We start from the raw sequence: 21,193 nt of genomic DNA, 5'->3' as shown, positions 1-21,193 counted from the left end.
GAATGTTATCGTGTTTCCGGGAACATCGCGTCCTTGACCATGGTTGCATTCGAGTTTCTGGGAACGACGTGCCCTCGACCATGGTTGCATCGTTTTTTTTTTGGGACATAGTGCCGTCGACCATGGGTGCTTTCAAGTTTCTTGGGAAAGCGCGCCCTCCTCCATGGTTGCTATCGTATTTCTGGGGACATAGTTCCCTCGACCATGGTTGCTATCGAGTGTCTGGGGACAGCACGCCCTCGACCATGGTTGCTATCGTGTTTCTGGGGGACAGTGCGCCCTCGATCATGGTTGCTATCGTGTTTCTGGGGACAGCGCGCCCTCGACCATGGATGTTATCGTGTTTCTGGGAACATCGCGTCCTTGACCATGATTGATATCGAGTTTCTTGGAACATCGCGCCCTCGACCATGGTTGCTATCGTATTTCTGGGGACATAGTGCCCTTGACCATGGTTGCTATCGTGTTTCTGGGGACAGCAAGCCGTCGACCATGGTTGCTATCGTGTTTCTGGGGACAGCGTGCCCTTGACCATGGTTGCTATTGTGTTTCTGAGAACATCGTGCACTTGACCATGGTTGCTATCGTGTTTCTGGGAACATCGTGCCCTTGACAATGGTTGCTATCGTGTTTCTGGGGACATCGTGCCCTTGACAATGGTTGCTATCGTGTTTCTGGGGACATCGTGCCCTTACCATGAATGCTATCGTGTTTCTGGGAACATCGTGCCCTTGACCATTGTTGCTATCGTGTTTCTGGGAACATCGTGCCCTCGACCATGGTTGCTATCGTGTTTCTGGGAACATCGTGCCCTTGACCATTGTTGCTATCGTGTTTCTGGGAACATCGTGCCCTCGACCATGGTTGCTATCGTGTTTCTGGGGACATCGTGCCCTTGACCATTGTTGCTTTCGTGTTTCTGTGAACATCGCGCTCTCGACCATGGTTGTTATCGTGTTTCTGGGGATCGCGCCCTTGACCATGGTTGTTGTCAAGTTTCTGGGAACATAGCGTCCTTTGCCATGGTTGTTATCGAGTTTCAGGGGACATCGCGCCCTTGACAATGGTTGCTATCGTGTTTCTTAGGACAGCGTGCCCTTGACCATGGTTGCTATTGTGTTTCTTAGGACAGCGTTTCCTTGACCATGGTTGCTATCGTGTTTTAGTGGACATCGCGCCCTTGACCATGGTTGCTATCGTGTTTCTTGGGACATCGCGCCCTTGACCATGGTTGTTATCGTGTTTCTGGGAACATCGTGCCCTTGACCCTGGTTGCTATCGTGTTTCTGGGGACAGCGTGCCCTTGACCATGGCTGCTATCGTGTTTCTTGGGACATCGCGCCCTTGACCATGGTTGTTATCGTGTTTCGGGGAACATCGTGCCCTTGACCCTGGTTGCTATCGTGTTTCTGGGGACAGTGTGCCATTGACCATGATTGTTATCGTAATTCAGGGGACATCGGGCCCTTGACCATTGTTGCTATCGTGTTTCTGGGGACAGCGTGCCCTTGACCCTGGTTGCTATCGTGTTTCTGGGGACAGCGTGCCCTTGACCCTGGTTGCTATCGTGTTTCTGGGGACAGCGTGCCCTTGACCCTGGTTGCTATCGTGTTTCTGGGGGTAGCGTGCCCTTAACCCTGGTTGCTATCGTGTTTCTGGGGGTAGCGTGCCCTTGACCCTGGTTGCTATCGTGTTTCTGGGGGTAGCGTGCCCTTGACCCTGGTTGCTATCGTGTTTCTGGGGGTAGCGTGCCCTTGACCCTGGTTGCTATCGTGTTTCTGGGGGTAGCGTGCCCTTGACCATGATTGTTATCGGGTTTCAGGGGACATCGAGCCTTTGACCCTGGTTACTATCGTGTTTCTGGGGACAGCGTGCCCTTGACCCTGGTTGCTATCGTGTTTCAGGGGACATCGAGCCCTTGACCCTGGTTGCCATCGTTTTTCTCGGGACAGCGTTCTCCTGACCATTTACTTTCACTTCATATTTCATGCTAACTTTCACATATTTTTTTGATGTTTATATCAATCTATGGCTAGCTTATTTTTATCAACAAGAACATCTAAAAACACACATATCAATGTTTGCTTAACCAGGGATGGGGGCGACGGGCACACGGAGGGGATTTAGATTATTTTTGATTCAAATCCCACACCTGCAGGCAACTCAACATCCTTTGGGTTAAGAGGTTTCAAGCGTTAAAGTCATTTGAAAAAAAAACAACGCGCCAAGCTAATTTCCCGGGAGATGTTGAAATCCCAAACGTATGGAATCAGCATTTTCATTTATTAAAGGTTCGACAATGACAAATCTACATGTTGCCAGTACGCATATCACCATCTCTCTTGTGTTCGGAAATGGGAATCAGTGACAATTTAATGTCCCCTATTTACCCACCTCTCCCCCCGAATTTGCGTGAAGTACATTGTCCATTTTCCAGTTCTATATTAAATACCTCAGAATGCACCAGATAGCACCATGGTTTTCATTTTTTTTCTGAGGGTTCATGCCCCCGAACCCGCTAAGCACAATTATGAATCCACATGAATAGCGGGCTAGCTACCCCCTCCTGCCGTGTGTGTTATTGTGATATTTTATTAGCGAATTAAGGTCCCCCAAGCAATCCAACGAATTGCCGAAGTATATTTTTTTCAAAAAAATATCGTAGAAAAAATATGATGTGAATACACTACATCTTCCATCTTTAAACCATATACTGTTCTAATAAAGTTGCTCACCCCGAAAACGTACCACCTATTGTACCAATATCGGAGTCGCCCCAGTACTTTCAAAGCAATTTGAAATTCAGATTATATTATGTTAAAGTTGATGTTAACACACATGATGATGATGATGATGATGATGATGATGATGATGATGATGATGATGATGATGATGATGATGATGATGATGATGATGATGAGATGATGATGATGATGATGATGATGATGATGATGATGATGATGATGATGATGATGATGATGATGATGATGATGATGATGACGATTAAAATTATTTTTTACAAATTTATTTTCAAAATGGGTCGCGTGTAAACAAAGTATATAGAAGTCGAAGTCTAACAGAGAAGCAAGCCTTGAAAAGGTAATTATATGAATTGTAAATTAATGTTATGCTTCATTGCTGAACTTCATGATATACATATATAGTCATTATCAGGTTAAATTAGTTAAACTATATGCACGTGCAGGCCATCGTCGATGAGTTACGTAAACAGGTAAAGAGACACGACTTTTCAGCCAGTGTACATGCTTTAACTCTGTATACTTTGTTAATTTCAATATTTTGGGAATAGGACAAATTGAGTTCAATCCCTTGTCAATATATTATTTATAGGTAAAACCAATCAAGAGAAACCCCTTTGGATCTAGAGGGTTTAGAGGGATCATATGCTCTCCCCCCCCCCCCGGAAATCTAAATAATAAGACAATTTTAGTGATTCTACTATACATGTCATGCCATATTCTCTGGAGACCATTCAGGGGGTTTTGTTCAGAAAGGCTGAAAATTCAGGGTGATTTTGGTAGTCTACAGGGGGATTTTGGTAGTATTCAGGGGGATTTTTAGCAGGTTTAAGTTAGCGAAATTTCAAAGTATTTTAAGACAAAAGCACGAAAAAATGTAATCACATACTTTTTGCTATGAAAACTTACTAACTTTTTCATTATACAGAATTATTTTATGTCATGATTTATCATATATTCTCATGATACACTGTCATGTCATACTGTAAATTAAAATTAACTTCGTCCAAAGCTTTTAAAAAATTCTGCTTAATACTATCAGCTATGATGACGTTCAGACACTAAGAGAATTATTATTTTTTTCCTTTTCTGAAATAGTATTATTTCTTTGCCTTTGATCATTACTTATTAATTGATCACTTGTTGTTAAGGTTTCCTTTTGGCATTTATCAAACATTTTTAAACACCCTTGCAGAATTGTTTCTTTACATTCAGTTTCACTCACTGTGGTTTCACTTTGTCATTTTTTTTTTAAATTTCAGGGGATTTTACCCCCCAGCGGGGGATATGGCATGTATGTTCTACTAACCCTTGTGAGAGGTTTGCTGCATCAAAAATCATAATTATAATTATCTTGACTTTCACTTATTTTGATATGATTGAAAACTTAACCATTGCGGTAACTTCAAACTAGCAATCAGGATATTCAGAAACTGCCCCAGTAAAAATGTCAGTGGAATACCACTGGAATACCAGCGGTATGCCGGTGGTATACCAATGGTATTTCAGTGGTATACCAGCGGTAAACTTTGGTGGTATTCCATTAAAAGTTTACCGCTGGTATTTCAGTGGAATTCAACTGGAATACCAGCGGTAAACTTTTAGTGGAATACCACCAAAATTTACCGCTGGAATTACACTGGAACACCACTGAAATACCAGCGGTAAATTTTAGTGGTATTCAACTAAAAGTTTACTGCTGGTATACTACTATACCAGTGGAATACCAGCGGTAACTTTTAGTGGAATACCACTAGAATCTGTGACATTAATTTGAAACAATATCCATATTACATGTTACAACATATTTACTTCCAGGTCAGCTTATTCAACAGCATTATAGAACCAAACTTAAAGAACAAAAACATTTGATATTAAAAAAACTAAGTAATGCAATTGAACACATATTTATTTATAATACTAATTCATTAAATTATGTAAGTGTTTAAGAAGTTATAATAAAACAAGTGTAATCATTAGAATCAGGAAGATGTCCATTTATAACACTTCCACTTTTTATGGCACATAACACTGTTGTGAGTATATACACATTGCAAAATGATGTAATCATTGTAGATGATGATGGTTCTTCTTCTTTAGGGTTGTTGTAAAAGTTAGTTATTCATTTAATCACAGCAACTTGCCAAACTTTTTTAGCATCTAGTTAGTGTAAGCCAGTCCTTCACTATACAGGAACAGTTTTTACTTCTTCTTTAGTTAAGATAGTGTAACTCATATTTTTGAACAGTTTCCAAAATTGCAACTGTCATCAATGTTGATGCCCACAGCAACTAACATGGAGTTGGTAGATGATTTGATTCTTTACTGCAGTGAAGTAATATATATCGCCCATGTACTCCTTTTTTTTCTCAAATGGCAGTTGTCTTCCTCTATTTTAAGTCTGTTTTCCCTGAAAAACATATGACATTGAATTTAGATTTTAATGATAAGAAGCAAGTTTAAAATAAAGTCTTCTTTCTTTAAATAAGGCCAATTGTAAATTTTTACTCTAGAGGATTATAGAATTGATGAGATTTTAAGTAGTTCACATTGAAGTTTTACTTTGCAGAAACAAAAATCACTTGTATTAATTGTAGATACAGGCCGATTTACCTAAGCCTCAAAGTAAAAGTAAACTATTTGCAATCTACTGTCAAGTTCTCAAGTCTTATGACAGTTAATGACTCAGTCACATAGCCCGGCCGATGAGGTTCCGATGAGCCAGCGATGCGATTTTCACCGAACACCGGCCGGACACCGGCCGGACATCCGTGGCGTTTGTTGCTTAAAACCGCATCGGTGGCAGCTCGGTGAAATTTTAACTTCGGAGCTAAATTTCACCGGGCTCTCACCGAGCTCCCTCATCGCAGCCCCATCGTAACCACATCGGAAAACACGTCGGCCGGTGCACGGCCGAGTATCGGCCGGTGTCCCGTGCATCTGAGACAACCAGAGGACGAGGTTTTTTTAACGGACACCGGCCGAACTCCGACCGAGCTCCGGCCGATGTGGGACAGAGCCTTGGAAAGTCTAGTACCGGTGGCTGACCGATGTAAGGGACACCGGCCGATGCTCGGCCGGAACTCGACCGGAACTCGGCCGTAACCCGGCCGGATATCTCTGCTAGTATATATATATGGTCCGTTCCCTGCTGCTTGCACATCTTCGAGCACGGCTTGGTCTCGCCATGCACCCGCGATGAACTGGCCCTGCTCATCTTCCCGGTCGAGATCGGCATTCTGGATGTTGGGGTAACGAGTCCTCATGAGGTTGTGAAGGGTCATGCAGGCCATGACGGTCTTAGTAACTGTCGACGGTCTCATTTCCAGGGTTGTTAGAAGACGTCTGAAGCGATTGTCAAGTATACCAAACGCATTTTCAACCACACGGCGTGCCCTGGAACACCGGTAATTGAAGAACCGCTCGTCCCGTGCCAGGTGACGATGAGGGTAGGGCTTTAACATGTATTGCCGAAGGGGGAAGGCGTCGTCTCCGACCATGTAGTAGGGTGTGTCCCGGTCGTCATTAAGCAGCGAATCCGGTTGGGGTGTCCGATCGTTCCCTCACGAAGACCTGGCTCTAGCCGCGACCGGTTAAAGATGCCGGCATCGGAACACGACCCTGGTGACCCCACATCCACCCAGATGAACTTGTAGTTCGAGTCTACCACCGCAAGCATGACGATAGAAAAGAAGCCTTTATAGTTGTAGTAGAGTGAGCCACTCTTGGGGGGCTTCTTGATTGCGACGTGCTTCCCATCGATCGCGCCACAAGAGTGGGGGAAGTTCCACCTGTCTCCGAATCCCTCGGCCACCGGGCGCCATTCATCCTCTGTCTGGGGAGTGGCCCACATCTCATCCTCGTATACGTCGTAGATGGCCTGACACACCTCGGGGATGAAAAGGGCGATGGTGTTGTGTGGGACACGAAACGCAAACGCAAGATCGTGGTACCTGCTTCCGGTCGCCAAAAACCTCAAGGTGATTGCCAGCTTCAGTCCAGGGTCCAAGGGGGTTCGATGCCTGCAACAGGAGAGGATGAAATATGATTAAACCTTAGCAAGAATATAATGTTTGGAGGGAATTTTGTTTGCAAAATACGGATTAACTTACGTTGTACTCTTGGTAATGCGGGGGCCAACTCGGTTAAGCAACTCATAGTACATCTGTGGCTCCATGCGGAGGAAGGCTTTGAAGTCGGCAGCGTGCTCGGCCTCGAGTTCCTTCATGAGAGTCTCGTACTGGCCGAAAAGGGGTCTGCGTAGGATAAACTCTCGCACCCACCAGCGTCTTTCTCTTCTGCGGGCCCTCTGTCGCTCCCTCTCGGCGGCTTCTAGTATTGCCGCCAGGACCAGGTTGTACTGGAACCTTACTTGAGCCAGTTCGTGTTCGAGCAGTGCCATTCGAAGTCTCCTCGGTGCAGCCATAGTGATGAACTGACAATGTCAGGTAGGAAGAACGGAATAGCTCGGCACCCAAGTCCGTGTTACATCGGACGAGCATCGGCCGGTCATTGTTCAAAGCCCGTTAACAACCCGGCCGGCGATCGCACGGTGTCCTGTTACCTGCTCGGGTACCGGCCGTATTCCTTCCGATGTCCGGCCGACCTCCGGCCGGTAGTTGCTGCCACATCGGCAGAAAAAACTCGCATTTTGAGAGAGACTCCGTACGGTCACCGGCCGGTGTTCGGTCGGTCGCCTGAAGATGTCCGGACGGAGTCCGTTCACGTCACCCAGCTCTGCTTCCGATGAGGAGAGCTCGGTGGCACCAAAAAAAAACCACCGAGCTCTACCGATGCCGGACATCGGCCGGGCTATGTGACTGGGCCATAAGGGGCATTGTTCTCGTAGAAGAATGACTGTGTTTGAGAGAAATGGGCCCTCCCATGGAAAAACAATAAATGTACGACTTTGCATTAACAGCTACACTCACTTCTGTCAAATATATATTTGGTTCCATTGAAATCCACTATGACGCTTTCATGAGTCGACAAGAAAAAAACTTCATAAATTTTAAAATTATCTTAACTATAATCCTTACCAATAACCCTAGTGTCGTAAACAAGTGAGCACCTGCAGAAATTATACAGGACATGTTGGTGGATGGGGGCTCTGTACGGTGTCAAAGTGATCAGGGGTCAGGCGTACCGTACCGGTAACGGGGAAAGTTGACATACTCACTTTAACTAACTGCAAAACTGGTTGTGTATTACTTGTCTCCATTGAGTCTAAAATGGACAATTATTTCAGTGAATATCATAAACAATTATTAGTAACACATGATTTCTTCACCCAATCACCCAAGAACATTAAATGAATGCAGTCACAAATCATAAATTCTAAAATGTCACATATTTTCGCGACTTCTTTAAATTGTCTCTTTTCCGATCAAATGAAAGTATTACACAAGTAAAACCATTTCAAAGCGATGAAGCGAAATTGCAATAAGTGTTGTTTTTTTTTTGTAAAAAATCATAATATTTAATTATAAGAAATTTAATTAGTTAAAAGAAAATTCAAACTGACGATTGACATGCTCTTTCCAGAAATAACAGTCACTAGATATTTTCATTGAATAATTTTGTACATTTAGTAAGGAGTCAAACCAATTTAGTTCAACAATAATCTACAAGTGATAGGTAAAAACTCACCAGTTTGCCATAGTGGTCAAATTATCTACTAAAAAATTGAAAGCTTCATCCATTATCGTCTGCAAAGTGTACTTCCGGTTCATTTCAAAATGGCGGCTTATTGTTGTTATTCAGTTGTGTGTGCACTTTTTTCAGTAATAAAGACAATTAATGGACGTTGAATTGCTGTAGAGGATAGAAATCACATAGATTATTGATCTTACCAGCTATCAGCCAATGTGTTACATTTTCACGCTGTCTAATAGTGGAGATTAAAAACTACTGTTTGGCGCATTGACGTCATGGCAAACCAAAGACTCCAGACATTTGCTTAAACAAAACGTAAGTCAATTGTGAAGTTTAAAAAATCATATAAACGACTATGAATGCCTATCAATTATATATGTAAAGCATGGTCACTAAAACAGAAGTTGTATGAGAAAACTATTTCTTAACCAATTCAATTTTTTTAGAACCAGTTGTTTGAGTTCATGAAAAAATCTTCTTTTGATTTTCAACACCTTGTTAAGAATATTTCTACAGCCACAAATCCATGACCATCTGTACACGAAGTTGATTAACAAGAAAGGTTAAAACATCCCCTCTCAATCCTTGGTGTACCCCAGCCCGGGGGTGGGGGGTGTGTGGTTACAATTGTCTGACTGGTGCATTAGCAACTAGAAAAGCTATGTTTAAATGCAATCTTTGAACATTAATATGCATAATTCCCACAAGCTTCAAAAGGGCCAGCCGCCCTTTGCCTATCACCAGAGTACATCCCTAAGACCAAGGGGCCTACTGTGTCCCCCATCGACCCACAGAATAGCATGTATGACTAATGTAACCAGAATCCAAACTAACCCTTATATCTTATTTTACATTTAGCACAACCTGATTTAATTTCATTTATTATTTTAATTTTCTTAATCCAGTCCACTGGAAATCCATTGGTATACAACTGAAATAAATTTGACCAGTGGCATACCACTACGGATTATTGGTTGCCAGTGGAATACCAGTGTTATTATGTTTACCACTGAAATGCATTTGTATTCCACTGGTATTATGTGGTATTTCATTGGAATACCAGTGTATTTATGTAAACCACTGGAATACAGTGGTATTCCACTGGTATTCCACTGACATTTTTACTGGGGTGTCAATTGCCCCAAATTTGATACACCACATGTTGCAAGAAATAATACCCACATGTAGAGCTAGATGCAACTATTTGACTGTTGTTGAGCTAGGGACTTAAGGCTGCACTCTCACAGATTGACCATTTTGACAACTTTTTTTCTAAGAATGAGCCAATTTCTGGCTTTATCTGTTGTGGAGCTAGGGACTTAAGGCTGCACTCTCACATATTGATCATTTTGACAACTTTTTTTCTAAGAATGAGCCAAATTCTGGCTTTAACTGTTGTGGAGCTAGGGACTTAAGGCTGCACTCTCACAGATTGACCGTTTTGACAACTTTTTTTCTTCTTAGAATGAGCCAATTTTTGTGTAAATTTCTGAAAACGAGTGATAAAAGACTAAAGACAAAATATCAGATCTCAGTTTTCATATATAGGTTCGAAAATTGATATTTATGGCTAAAAATGAGTTTTTCGGCAGTTTGCAACTGCTGTTTGCTCATTAATTGTCCACACCAAAATATGCCAGGCCTCTTTCATGACAAATTGTTCCCTAAATAGAGAATGAAAATTCCAGAAGACTTTTTAAATTTTGGAAATACTCTCTATAGTTTCTAACATCTTAATTGAGTCTGTATTTCAAGTTAAAGTCCTGTTTTAAGCTCTCTTGGTTTTGAAGATTTTTTTATCCCATTGTAATAGTCTTGGTGTCAGTTTTTTATCCTCATCATTACAAGTGCAAAGACTTGAGTCTTGGACATAATTCAAAACAAATCAAGATATGCAAATAAAACTTGAAACACATGTTGCCAGATACCTTACAATACACAAATGTATATAAGCAAGGTGCATAACACTAGATTAACTAGATCTGTTCAACTAAAAAATGAATGTTGAGGGTTAGGGTTCAACAGTTGTTATTTTGAAATTGCTACATCTCAAGAATTGATCGCTAAAATTACTGAAGATGCTCCAAATAATAGGTTTAACCATTAATAAAAGATGTTAGTCACAAACTTAGATTGAAGAAGGTATAAGTTCTGGATTTCAAAGATTCTTTCAATTAGGAGTTGGTCTGAATGTCTGCCCTATTGGGATGCCTAGAATTAGGCTTGACTGCATGATAAACCAGATATGCATGCTTTATTATCTGTCTTTCAGAACTACGGAGAGAACCAACGGACCAAACCATGGTAACACCACCACAACATGGTATGGTCAACATGAGTACGGTATGCAACATGAGCCTTGTCAACATAAGTATAAATTCAACATGAACTGTTGCCTGACTCATCAAACTGATGTAAGTTTATAGTTATTACAAAAAAAAAAAATGTTTGGAAATGTCTGTCCATTGATTGGTAAGTCAGTCAGTAGACCAAATCTTGTCCACACAATAACTCCTGTATGGTTTGATCTTGGAGAATGAAACTTAAGTGGTGGTGTGCCCTTGTTCATACGAAAACCCTTATGTTAAGGTCACTACTTGCCCTTGACAGAAAATAACCCTGATTGGTTTTGAGGTCAGCAGTTCAAAAGTCAAGGTCACACTCAACAGCATCAGGAAAATTTGTCCACACAAAACTATACCAGCAAATGGGCAATGGTTAAATGTAATCCTTTGTAATCAATCAGATTGATTATAAGTTTGAATTAATTAATTAGAAAAGTTTATTGGGGCCCCACAAAATGTGCCTCAAATTAAATTATGATTATGGAATATGGGCATTCAACAGTTATAGAAACTATGCAAACCCTATTTTCATTACCTATTGAAAAAGAAACAAATTTAATGTGATATGTCTGTAATAGTGATTAAAACATTTAATTGTATATCTGATAATAAATACAACACAAACAAATGATGTGAAAACATTCTAAAAATTAAGAAATGTTTGACACTTTTAAGATCATAAGTGATATTGTATTTGGAACTGAATGATTAAGACTAGATATTGAATTACTGATCACTACAATATAACAGAAGATATCTCATTAGTTTTTAGGTTTATATAAGCATATTTATGTTAAACTGCTTGAGGTTAACAACCAAAATATGTGGTATTGATGCATCCCTTATAATTCAATGTCTTATTAAGCAATGTATCTCAAGGCATAAACAAATCTCTACTATAGTAAATTAAAGTAAAACAGTGATTACAAATAACTGTTGTTTCCATTATTTCTTTTCTCATTAAATCTCTCACTTTTACACTTCAGATTTACTTGTTCATTGACCAAAACATGTACAAATTAGTACTACCCTCTTTTATTGTGGCTTATCCCTAAAATACAAAGTTAAACAGACACACTTTGAATGCAACCAATAATTCAGTCTATATTCATAAGTTATATACAACAATTTACGCTGTTCTGTTAATTTACGATATAGTCATAGATACCATACGTTTGCCAACAATAACAAATTCTTGCTCTTGTGAGTTGTTAGCCCCTCATGCCCGTCAGCAGCCCCTAATGCCTGCCAGCACCCTCTCATGCCCGCCAGCAAACCCTTATACCCGCCAGCAGCCCCACATGCTCCCCAGCAGCCCCTCATGCCCTCCAGCAGCCCCTAGTGCCTACCAGCATCCCCTTATTCCCGCATGCAGCCCCTAATGCCTGCCAGCAGTCCCTCATGCACACAAGCAGTCCCTAATGCCCACCAGCAGCCCCTCCTGTCTGCAAGAAGTCATTTTCCTGTCCTATGTCTATCAAAAAAAGTTTACCCTGTCTTTTCTGATATACATACACACGAAACACACATTTAACTATGCTTTTCCAGATATATATTCCTCACCAAAAGCTATTTTTTCTGTACTCTGTCTGCCAATTATTTTTAATCTGTTCTTACTGATGTAAACATCAATTGTCTGTAATTTTTTTTTAAGTCTGTTTAATTGGTTGCACTGGCATGTCTTCATTCTTTTAATACAGCTTAGTTATAAGTTAGTGTGTTTTTGTTTAGATATAACCACAGTTGTAGAGATGCTTTCCTTCAGTGGATCTTCATATTTTTCTATACAAACATAAACATATTTAGACTAATTATGGTGGAAGTTTGTGAATTACGTCTATAGAAAAGTTACATTTGAAATTCCAATTTTTTAATTCTCTGAAATCGTTTTACACAAATTTAAATACATAAATTCCCTAGAAAGTACCGATGTCATTTTCAACATATTACACCATGAGCTTCCCCATTATGTTTTAAGCCGCAATAAACTATTACGTCATATTTTCTGTTAATGATGTTCTTACTGTTAATGTCATACCTGCTGTCAATGTAGTGTTTGCTGTTAATGTCATATTTGCTGTTAATTTCATGTTTGCTCTTAATGTCATGTTTGCTGTTAAAGTCATATTTGCTGTTAATTTTATATTTGCTGTTAATGCCATGTTTGCTGCTAATGTCAGATCTGCTGTTGAGGTCAAATTTACAGTTAATGTCAAATTAACTGTTTAGCATATTTGCTGTTAATGTCATATTTGCTGTTAATGTCATATTTGCTGTTAATGTCATGTTTGCTGTTAATGTCATATTTGCTGTTAATGTCATGTTTGCTGTTAATGTTATATTTGCTTTTAATGGCATGTTTGCTGTTAATGTCGTATTTGTTCAAGGACGCATTTCTGCTTGTCATGCTTCATGTTCTGTTGTAAAATCATGTTTCTTGAAAATTACTTTAACCATTATTTTTATTTGGAATGCCTCTTTGTTTTATAGGTTTACATGTGCTTGATATGATTATATTAGTATTAGGAGATTTTTGAGATAGCAGCTCAGATGATAATTTTGTGGCCCTTTTTTCAAGCACATACAAGAAGCTAAGCCATGTACATACAAGAAAATACATTCAAATGGTAACAATAACATTTATAAAGGGACCTACAAGCATCCAAGAACTTCATGCAAGAAGGACTTCTTCCTTGAAAGTCTTTCTAGAAAGGACAAAAAAGATGTCACCAACTTCAATTAACCAAGGACCTACAAACAGTTACAAGCTTTATTAATGGAAAGACCTGTTAGTAGTTACTGACCTATTTGAAGAAAAGAATGTATACACTCCAACTTAATCCAAAAAGTCCACTAAGAAGATGCTAACTTGAGTCAAGAATGTTATTTATGTTATTTATGTGTGTTAAGCAAACTGAGTAGCAATATTTGTGGGCAAATAAGGCAAGTAACCTTTGTATTTGATTAGCTCTTTTTGCTGGCAGTCATGTTGTATGCATTAATTGATTTTAAGCAATATTGTTAATCTCATAGTTTTAATAGGTCTTTTTACTGGCAGCCATAAACATGATTTAAGACACTTTGAACCATTGTTTTGTTTTATTACATTGTTTTGCCTCTTTTTGCTGGTAACATCATGATCTTTGTAATGAGTGGCATTGTTTTAAATCATTATGTTGTAAGTTTATTAATGGTTTATTAAATTGCAACTATGACCGAAGTTTTAAGTGATTTCAAACCATATTGTGGCTATGTTTAAGTTTGTTGTTGGCAGTCATGAAATATGTATGAGTACATTTTGAATAATACGTTTTTTGGTTGTGTGTTTTTATTCATGTTGTTCCCAACCATGGGTTTTGTGTAATGCGATTATGGATCATTTTGTTAATACCTTACTCTGTTTTGGGATTGTATGGGAGCAGTCTTGATACGATTTTAAAGTGATTTTGAACTTTTTTTTATTGATACCTTCTTATGTTTTTAAATCCCATTTTGCAGTCATCATGTATGTACCTTAGTTTGTTTTGGGCACTTTGTTGGCAGCCAATTTCTATGTATTAGATGATTTTGAACCACGTTGTTGTGTTGAAACTTAAGTTTGTTTTAGCTTTTAATTGTTGGCAGCCATTAGCTGTTATTTAAGTCATTTCGTACCACTTTGTTCCGTTGTAACCTTTGTTTGTTTGTTTAGATCTTTGTTGGCAGTTATGATCTTTGTATTGAATAGTTTTGTACCACTTGGTTTTGATGCTAACTTAGTTTGTTACTATCGTTTTGTTGACAGCCATTGTCTATGTAATTAGTGACTCTGTATTGCATTGTTGTGTTGCTACCTTAACAGCCATTATCTACGTATTAAGTGATTTCGTACCAATGAATTGTTTCTGTACCTTGATTTGTTTTAGCGCTTTGTTGGCAGCCGATGTCTACGTATTTAAAGGTTTTGTACAATTTTATTGTGTTGTAACCTTTGTTTGATTTTAGCTCTTTGTTGGCAGCCATTATCTTTGAATTAATTAGTTTTGTACTTCTTATTTGTGATGTGAAGTTTGTTTGTATTTGTTCGCAGACATTATGTATGAATTAGGCGGCTTTCCTCCAAGTTGTTGTGTTGTTACTTTATGTTGTTTCAGCTCTTTATTGGTAGCTGTCGTCTTTGTATTTAGTGTTTTGTACCACTGTTTATACTGTTACATTAGTTTGTTTTTATTTCCTTGTTGGTAGCCACAATTTATGTATTCAGTTATTTAGAAACTTCTTGTTAATATCGTACTATGTTCACGGTTTGTTTGCTAGCAGTGAAGTGATTTTCAATAACTTTTGTTGGTACCTTAATTTGCGATAAATACCTTTTGCAGCCATGGTCTATGTAATGATATATTTGCAGACTAAGGTTGTTTGTTGTTGATTGTTTTGCAGATTGCATGTATGTTTAAAATGACTCATTTTGTTTTTGGCTCTTTCTTTCAGCCATTGTCTCTGTATTAAGTCACTCTAAAGCACATTTGTGTTATGTAAGTTAATGCGTCTCTTTGTTGAAAGCAGTAGTAAATGTATGCAATGATTTTAAACCATTTTGTTCTTACCTTAGTTTGTCATTATATATGTTAGCAGTAATAGTTGTACTACCTTAGTTGTTTTGACTCTGTTTGCCAACAGCCATTATATATGTTTGCAGTAATAGTTATACTACCTTAGTTGTTTTGGCTCTGTTTGCCAACAGCCATTATATATGTTTGCAGTAATAGTTATACTACCTTAATTGTTTTGGCTCTGTTTCCAACAGCCATTATATATGTTAGCAGTAATAGTTGTACTACCTTAGTTGTTTTTGCTCTGATTGCCAATAGTCATTATATATGTTAGCAGTAATAGTTGTACTACCTTAGTTGTTTTTGCTCTGATTGCTAACAACCATTATATATGTTAGAAGTATTTGTTATATAACTTTAGGTTGTTTTGGCTCTGTTTGCCAACAGCTATACTATATATTATATTATATTAGTTGTATTACTTAAGTTTGTTTGGACTGTTTTTGCTAAAAGCAATTATATATGTTAGTAATTATAGGTGTACTACCTTTTTTGGCTTTGTTTGCTAACAGTCATTGTTTACGTTAGAAATAAAAGTTTTGTTTTATCTTGCTTTGTATTTGACTCTGTATGCGAACAGGCACTTTATATGTTAAAAATAGTTTTATTACATTTTTTGTTTTGGCTCTCTCCGCATACAGCCATTATATATTTTAGTTTTATTACCTTAGTTTGTTTTTACTCTGTCTGCTAACAGCCTGCCTTTATATATGCTGGAAATAATAATTGTATAACCTTAGTTTTATTTGGCTCTATTGTGCTAACAGTTTATCTATATGTTATAATTAATAGGTGTTACCTTGGTTTATTTTTGCAATGTTTGCTTACAGCCATTCCATATGTAAGAAATAATAAGTAGTATTATTACCATTGTTTTGATTTGACTCTGTTGTGCTAATCGCCATAGTATATGTTAGAAAGAATAGTATTATTACCTTAGTTTATTTATTCTCTGTTTGTTACAGCCATTATATATGTTAGAAATAATAGTTTTATTGCCTTAGTTTATTTTGGCTCTGTTTTAACAGCCATTAGATATGTTAAAAATAATAGTTTTATTTCCTTAGTGTATTTGGGCCCTGTTTGTTGACAGCCATTGTATGTTTTTGAAATAATAGTTTTATTACCTTATATTGTTTTGGTTCCGTTTGCTAACAACCATTATATATGTTAGGAGTAATAGTTTTATTGCCTTAGTTTTTTCGCTATGTTCGCTTACATCCATTGTATATGTTAGAACTAACTGTGTTTTAACCTTAGTTTGTTTTTGCTCTGATTGCTAACAGCCATTGCATTTGTTAGAGATAATAGTTTTATAATATTAGTGTTATTTGGCTCTGTTCGTTTACAGCTATTATATATGTTCGAAATAATAGTTTTATTGCCTTAGTTTTCTTTTGGCTCTGTTTGCTTACAGCCAATGAATATGTTAGAAAGAATTCTTTTATAACTTTAGTATGTTTTGGCTCTGTTTGCTTACAGCTATTATATATGTTAGAAGAACTAGTTTTATTACCTTAGTTTGTTTCGACTGTTTTTGCTAACAGGAATTACATATGTTAGAAATAATCGTTTTACTACCTTAATTTGTTTGCTTTGTTTGCTAACAGTCATTGTTTATGTTAGAAATAATAGTTTTATTACCTTAGTTTTTTTGGCTCTTTCTGGTTTTGATCATTGTATTTACCTAATTAGTAATTTTGAACATTTTGTTTTGGACCCAGTTTGAATTTCTTGACTTTAAGTATAACCATGTTCTATGTTAAAGGGTATTTTTGCACCGTATTGTTGTTATCTTAGGTTGTTATTTACTCATCAGCCATTGTTTATGTATTAAGTGATTGTGAACCATTTTGTTATTAATTCATCTTGTGTTTGCTTTTTTGATAGCAGCCATGGTCAATATGTTAAATGAAGTTAAAATATTATGTTGTTACCTTAGTTTGTTATGATTGACTATTTTTGTAGCCATGCTCATTACACGATGATTTTGAACCAATTTGTATAAACTTATCTTTGTTTCTGTATAGCTATTTTTGATGCCAGCCGTGGTTTCTCTGTGACATTGTTTTTGGCAGCCGTGGTCAAGTTTAACATATTGAATCATTTTCAGTTTAATGAATGATTTAATTGCAGCCATCATCATTGTATTAAGTGATTTTTAATCATTTTGTTGCAACCTAAGTATGGTTTTGGCTCTTTTGTTGGCAGACAGAGCCTATTTGTTTATTTTATTTTGAATTATATATATGTCTGCTCATTTAGTTTGTTCTTGATCATTTGTTGGCAGTGGTTTGTGTATTCAGTGATTTTTTTTTTTTTCAAACATTCAGCCATTATCTCTATGCATTTAGGGATTTTGAAGCACTTTGTATCTGACCCAATGTGTACGTTATAATTCATTTTGAACCATTTTGTTGTTATATTATGCTGTTACTGGCTCTTTTAGTGCAGCCATTGTCTATCTATTAAGGTATTTTGAATCCATTTGCCTTAATTTGTTTTTCGTTCCTTTTGTTACTTATGCTATGCAAGTGATTTAAAACAATATGTTGTTATTTTAGTTTGTTTTATATTTTGGCAACCATTGTCAATGTATTAAGTGATTTTAAATCTTTGTTTCATTACCTACCTGCGTTTGCTGTTTGTTTTGGTAACCGTGTTATATGTTAGTTTGAATGATATTGGCGCTGACTTGTTTGTTTTTGCTCTACTCTTGGCATCCATTATCTTTGTTTGGTGTGAATTTAAATCATTTTGTTTAGTTAGTTGATTTGTTTACATTTATTGTGCATTATTGAGTGATTTTGAACCATTTTGTTGTTGACTTTGCGAGATTAAATTCTATACATCTGCAGCCATGGCGCAAGTGTGTTTGGACCATATTAATATTACTATGATATGTTTTTGTTGACAGCCTTTTGTAAAGTTTACGTGGTTTTGAATGATATTTAGTGTTTTTTTATTATTTACTTTTGCAAACATGGACACCATCTGTTTGGTGATTATAATCATTTGTTGTTGCCTTGGTTTATGTTGGAAGCTCTGTTATATGTTTTGAACATTTTTTTATATTACAAGTAAGTATTTTAAGTTGGATACAATGGTCTATGTTTTAAGTGTTTTAACCAATGCTACTACCAATTTTGTTTTGGCTTTCGCTTTTGGCAGCCAGTGTTTATGCTATATCTGACTGTGGACAATTTTGGGCGTGACCTTAGTTTGTTATATCACTTTTTATGATGGCAATCATTATTTATGTATAAATAGATTTTGAATGATTTGTTTACATCTGACTTTGCATCCATCATCTTGTTTTCGATGTGATTTTAAATAACAAAACTAACTTTTTTTGTTTGTTCTATTTGTTTGCAACCATTATGTACTTTTGAAATTTGTTGTTGTTGACCTTGTTATATTGTTCCGTTATGTCTGCAGACATGGTTTGTATCTTTAGTATTTCTAAGAATATTGCTAATACACAATTCTGTGTTTGTTGCTTTGTTGACATCCTTGGTGTATGGTTTATATGTGGTTTACAACGGTTTGATTTCTTGTTGTTTTGATTATTTAATCTTGCAAACATTGTCCATCTATTAAGTGTTTGAACCATTTTGTTGCTACTTACGTTTTTTTTGCTCTTTACAGAGGATGACATGGTTTATGTATGAGGTGTTTAATCACACATCCTTGTGACTTGCACTTAATTGTGAATCCTTTATCCTTGTGACCTACACATCCTTGTCTTATGACTCAAACATCCTTGTCACTCACATTTGTGACTCACACACCCTTGTGCCTCACACATCATTGTCTTGTGACTCACAAATCTTTGTGCCCCACACATCAGTGTGCCTTTCACATCATTGTCTTATGCTTCACACATCCTTGTCTAGTGACTTACACATTCTTGTGCCTCACACATTCTTGTCTTGTGACTCGCAAATCCCTGTGACTCGCTCATCCTTGTGATTCACACATCCTTGTGCCTCACACATCCTTGTCTTGTGACTCATAAATCCTTATGACTCACTTATCCTTGTGACTCACTTATCCTTGTGACTCGCACATCCTTGTTACTAAAATGTTATCATTCACGACAAGAACTGTTCGTATTGAAATTGGTATTGTCCGGTACCTTCTAAATGTCCCAGATCTTCACTAAAAGAAAAAAAGAACAATGTATTTATCTCTTGGGAAAACTGCCTCTTCGGTAAGGCACGGCTTATATTTGGTTCTGTAATATTGACCGACATTTAAAGATAAAATGACCCCAACCAAGAAACATAACATCCTTGGAAAGGGCACTGATTCTGTACTGTTTTTCATTTCTAATAACAATTAGTTTTCTATGCATTTAGTATCTTTGCCTATCTTTTGTATGTTTGACGGTCCTATACATTACCTTAAACAAAAACGTATGCCCACCTTTATCTCACGCAATGAAACCACCTGTTCAGTGAAAACAATAATTGCAAGTTAGATTAATAAACTTTGACTTGGTGCATGTATGAACGTCTTTATAGTGCAAATACTTGTACGAAAAAAAAGGTAAATCGTATTTCAAGCATGGTAAACAATGCTTAGATGGCTTAGAATAATGATTTGTTTAAATTTGTTATAATTTGAAATGCCACATTATTAAAAAAGTAACCATGTTGTTAATATAATTATTATGTTACTATGCTACTAATAACTATATGGTTTCTTTTCTATTTTCAGAAAACCTTTCAACATCACGGAGACCAGTCTCAGAGAGAAAATAAACCAGCATATCACCATTTTTATCGACGTTTTTCCTCTACACAGATACGCTACCTGACACTAGAAGACGACTCTAGATCGATCTGAAGCCTGACACTTGTCGTTCCATTTCGATATCATTTGCAGCCTGACAGCTATGATTCACTGTTATCTTCATTGATATACTGCCGGACATTTGATTTCCCCTAGCATGCTGGGTCATGCTTTATTGCATGTAACCTCAGTCTAGTACTAGTTGTATATCGCTCAAATATAGCATTGCAGCCTGATGTTTTACACATTGCATCTCTTCATATAACAGCACTTATCCATTCCACTTTTGAATAAATATGCAACCTGGCACACGTTGGCCCCTTCATCACAACAAAAATGCAGCCTGATATTGGGTCCCCCCATTTCTACGAAGAACGGCAAAATGCCTCTAATTTCCTACCACAACACCATAAAGAACCCTGATATTTCTGGTCACCTGAACATGCAGCCTAACACTTGCTATCTCATTCATCTCTACATAGATCAGCAGCTAGTCATATGTTGTCATTTCCTTCACTACATAGGCAAGCTAGTTGTCGATTTCAACTCACTGTTCTGCTACAAGACGCTCGTTTTCCAATCCATCACTACATAGAACTACAGGTTGGCTCTACGTGTTGACATTTGTCAATTATCATTTGTGATGCTCTCGATCTCATATATAACAGCAGTATGATACTAGTTATCCATTCCATCAATACATGTACATGTGCAGCCTTAACCCTTATGTGCGACTTGATCTCCTTATAATAGTGCAGCGGGAATCTAATTGTCCTTTCCAACTAAACATATAACTGGGTATTGACACTTTGTTGTCCATTTCATTTGTACGTAACACTTGTTGTAACTCTATATCAAAATAACAAGTACAGTTGAAACTCAATGGCTCGATATTATAGGGACCGGCTAAAATACTTCGAGCTTCGAGAATATCGAGCCAAGCGGGATTACTTACAGAATGTTTTTTATATTCGTTACTAAAAGTCTTGACATCGACCCAAGCAAACAAAACAAAGTGTGGAATTCTTACGCGGGACCCTCAAGA

At 37.6% G+C, this 21,193-nt stretch overlaps 1 protein-coding gene across 1 annotated transcript; it reads right to left on the bottom strand.

Annotated features, from left to right (window-relative positions):
- Nucleotides 1-6,216: 6,216 nt before the first annotated feature.
- LOC128211664 (putative nuclease HARBI1) lies at nucleotides 6,217-7,185 on the bottom strand. The gene is made up of 2 exons (XM_052916667.1): nucleotides 6,872-7,185; nucleotides 6,217-6,781 (listed from the first exon to the last, which is right to left on the bottom strand). The coding sequence occupies exons 1-2, from the start codon at nucleotides 7,183-7,185 to the stop codon at nucleotides 6,217-6,219; spliced, it is 879 nt and encodes a 292-aa protein (XP_052772627.1).
- Nucleotides 7,186-21,193: the final 14,008 nt, after the last annotated feature.

This window comes from Mya arenaria, chromosome 12 (assembly GCF_026914265.1).
Source record: "Mya arenaria isolate MELC-2E11 chromosome 12, ASM2691426v1".
Taxonomy (NCBI): Eukaryota; Metazoa; Mollusca; class Bivalvia; order Myida; family Myidae; genus Mya; species Mya arenaria.
Note: the sequence above shows the minus strand (reverse complement) of the source record. Positions and strands in the feature narration are given on the sequence as shown.

Bases quoted from the DNA above. Each gene is read 5' to 3' on its own strand.
- LOC128211664 (XM_052916667.1), bottom strand. From the start codon at position 7,185: ATGGCTGCACCGAGGAGACTTCGAATGGCACTGCTCGAACACGAACTG. The intron at 6,782-6,871 runs GTAAGTTAATCC...CTCCTGTTGCAG, and splicing joins CGCATTACCAAGAGTACAAC to GCATCGAACCCCCTTGGACC.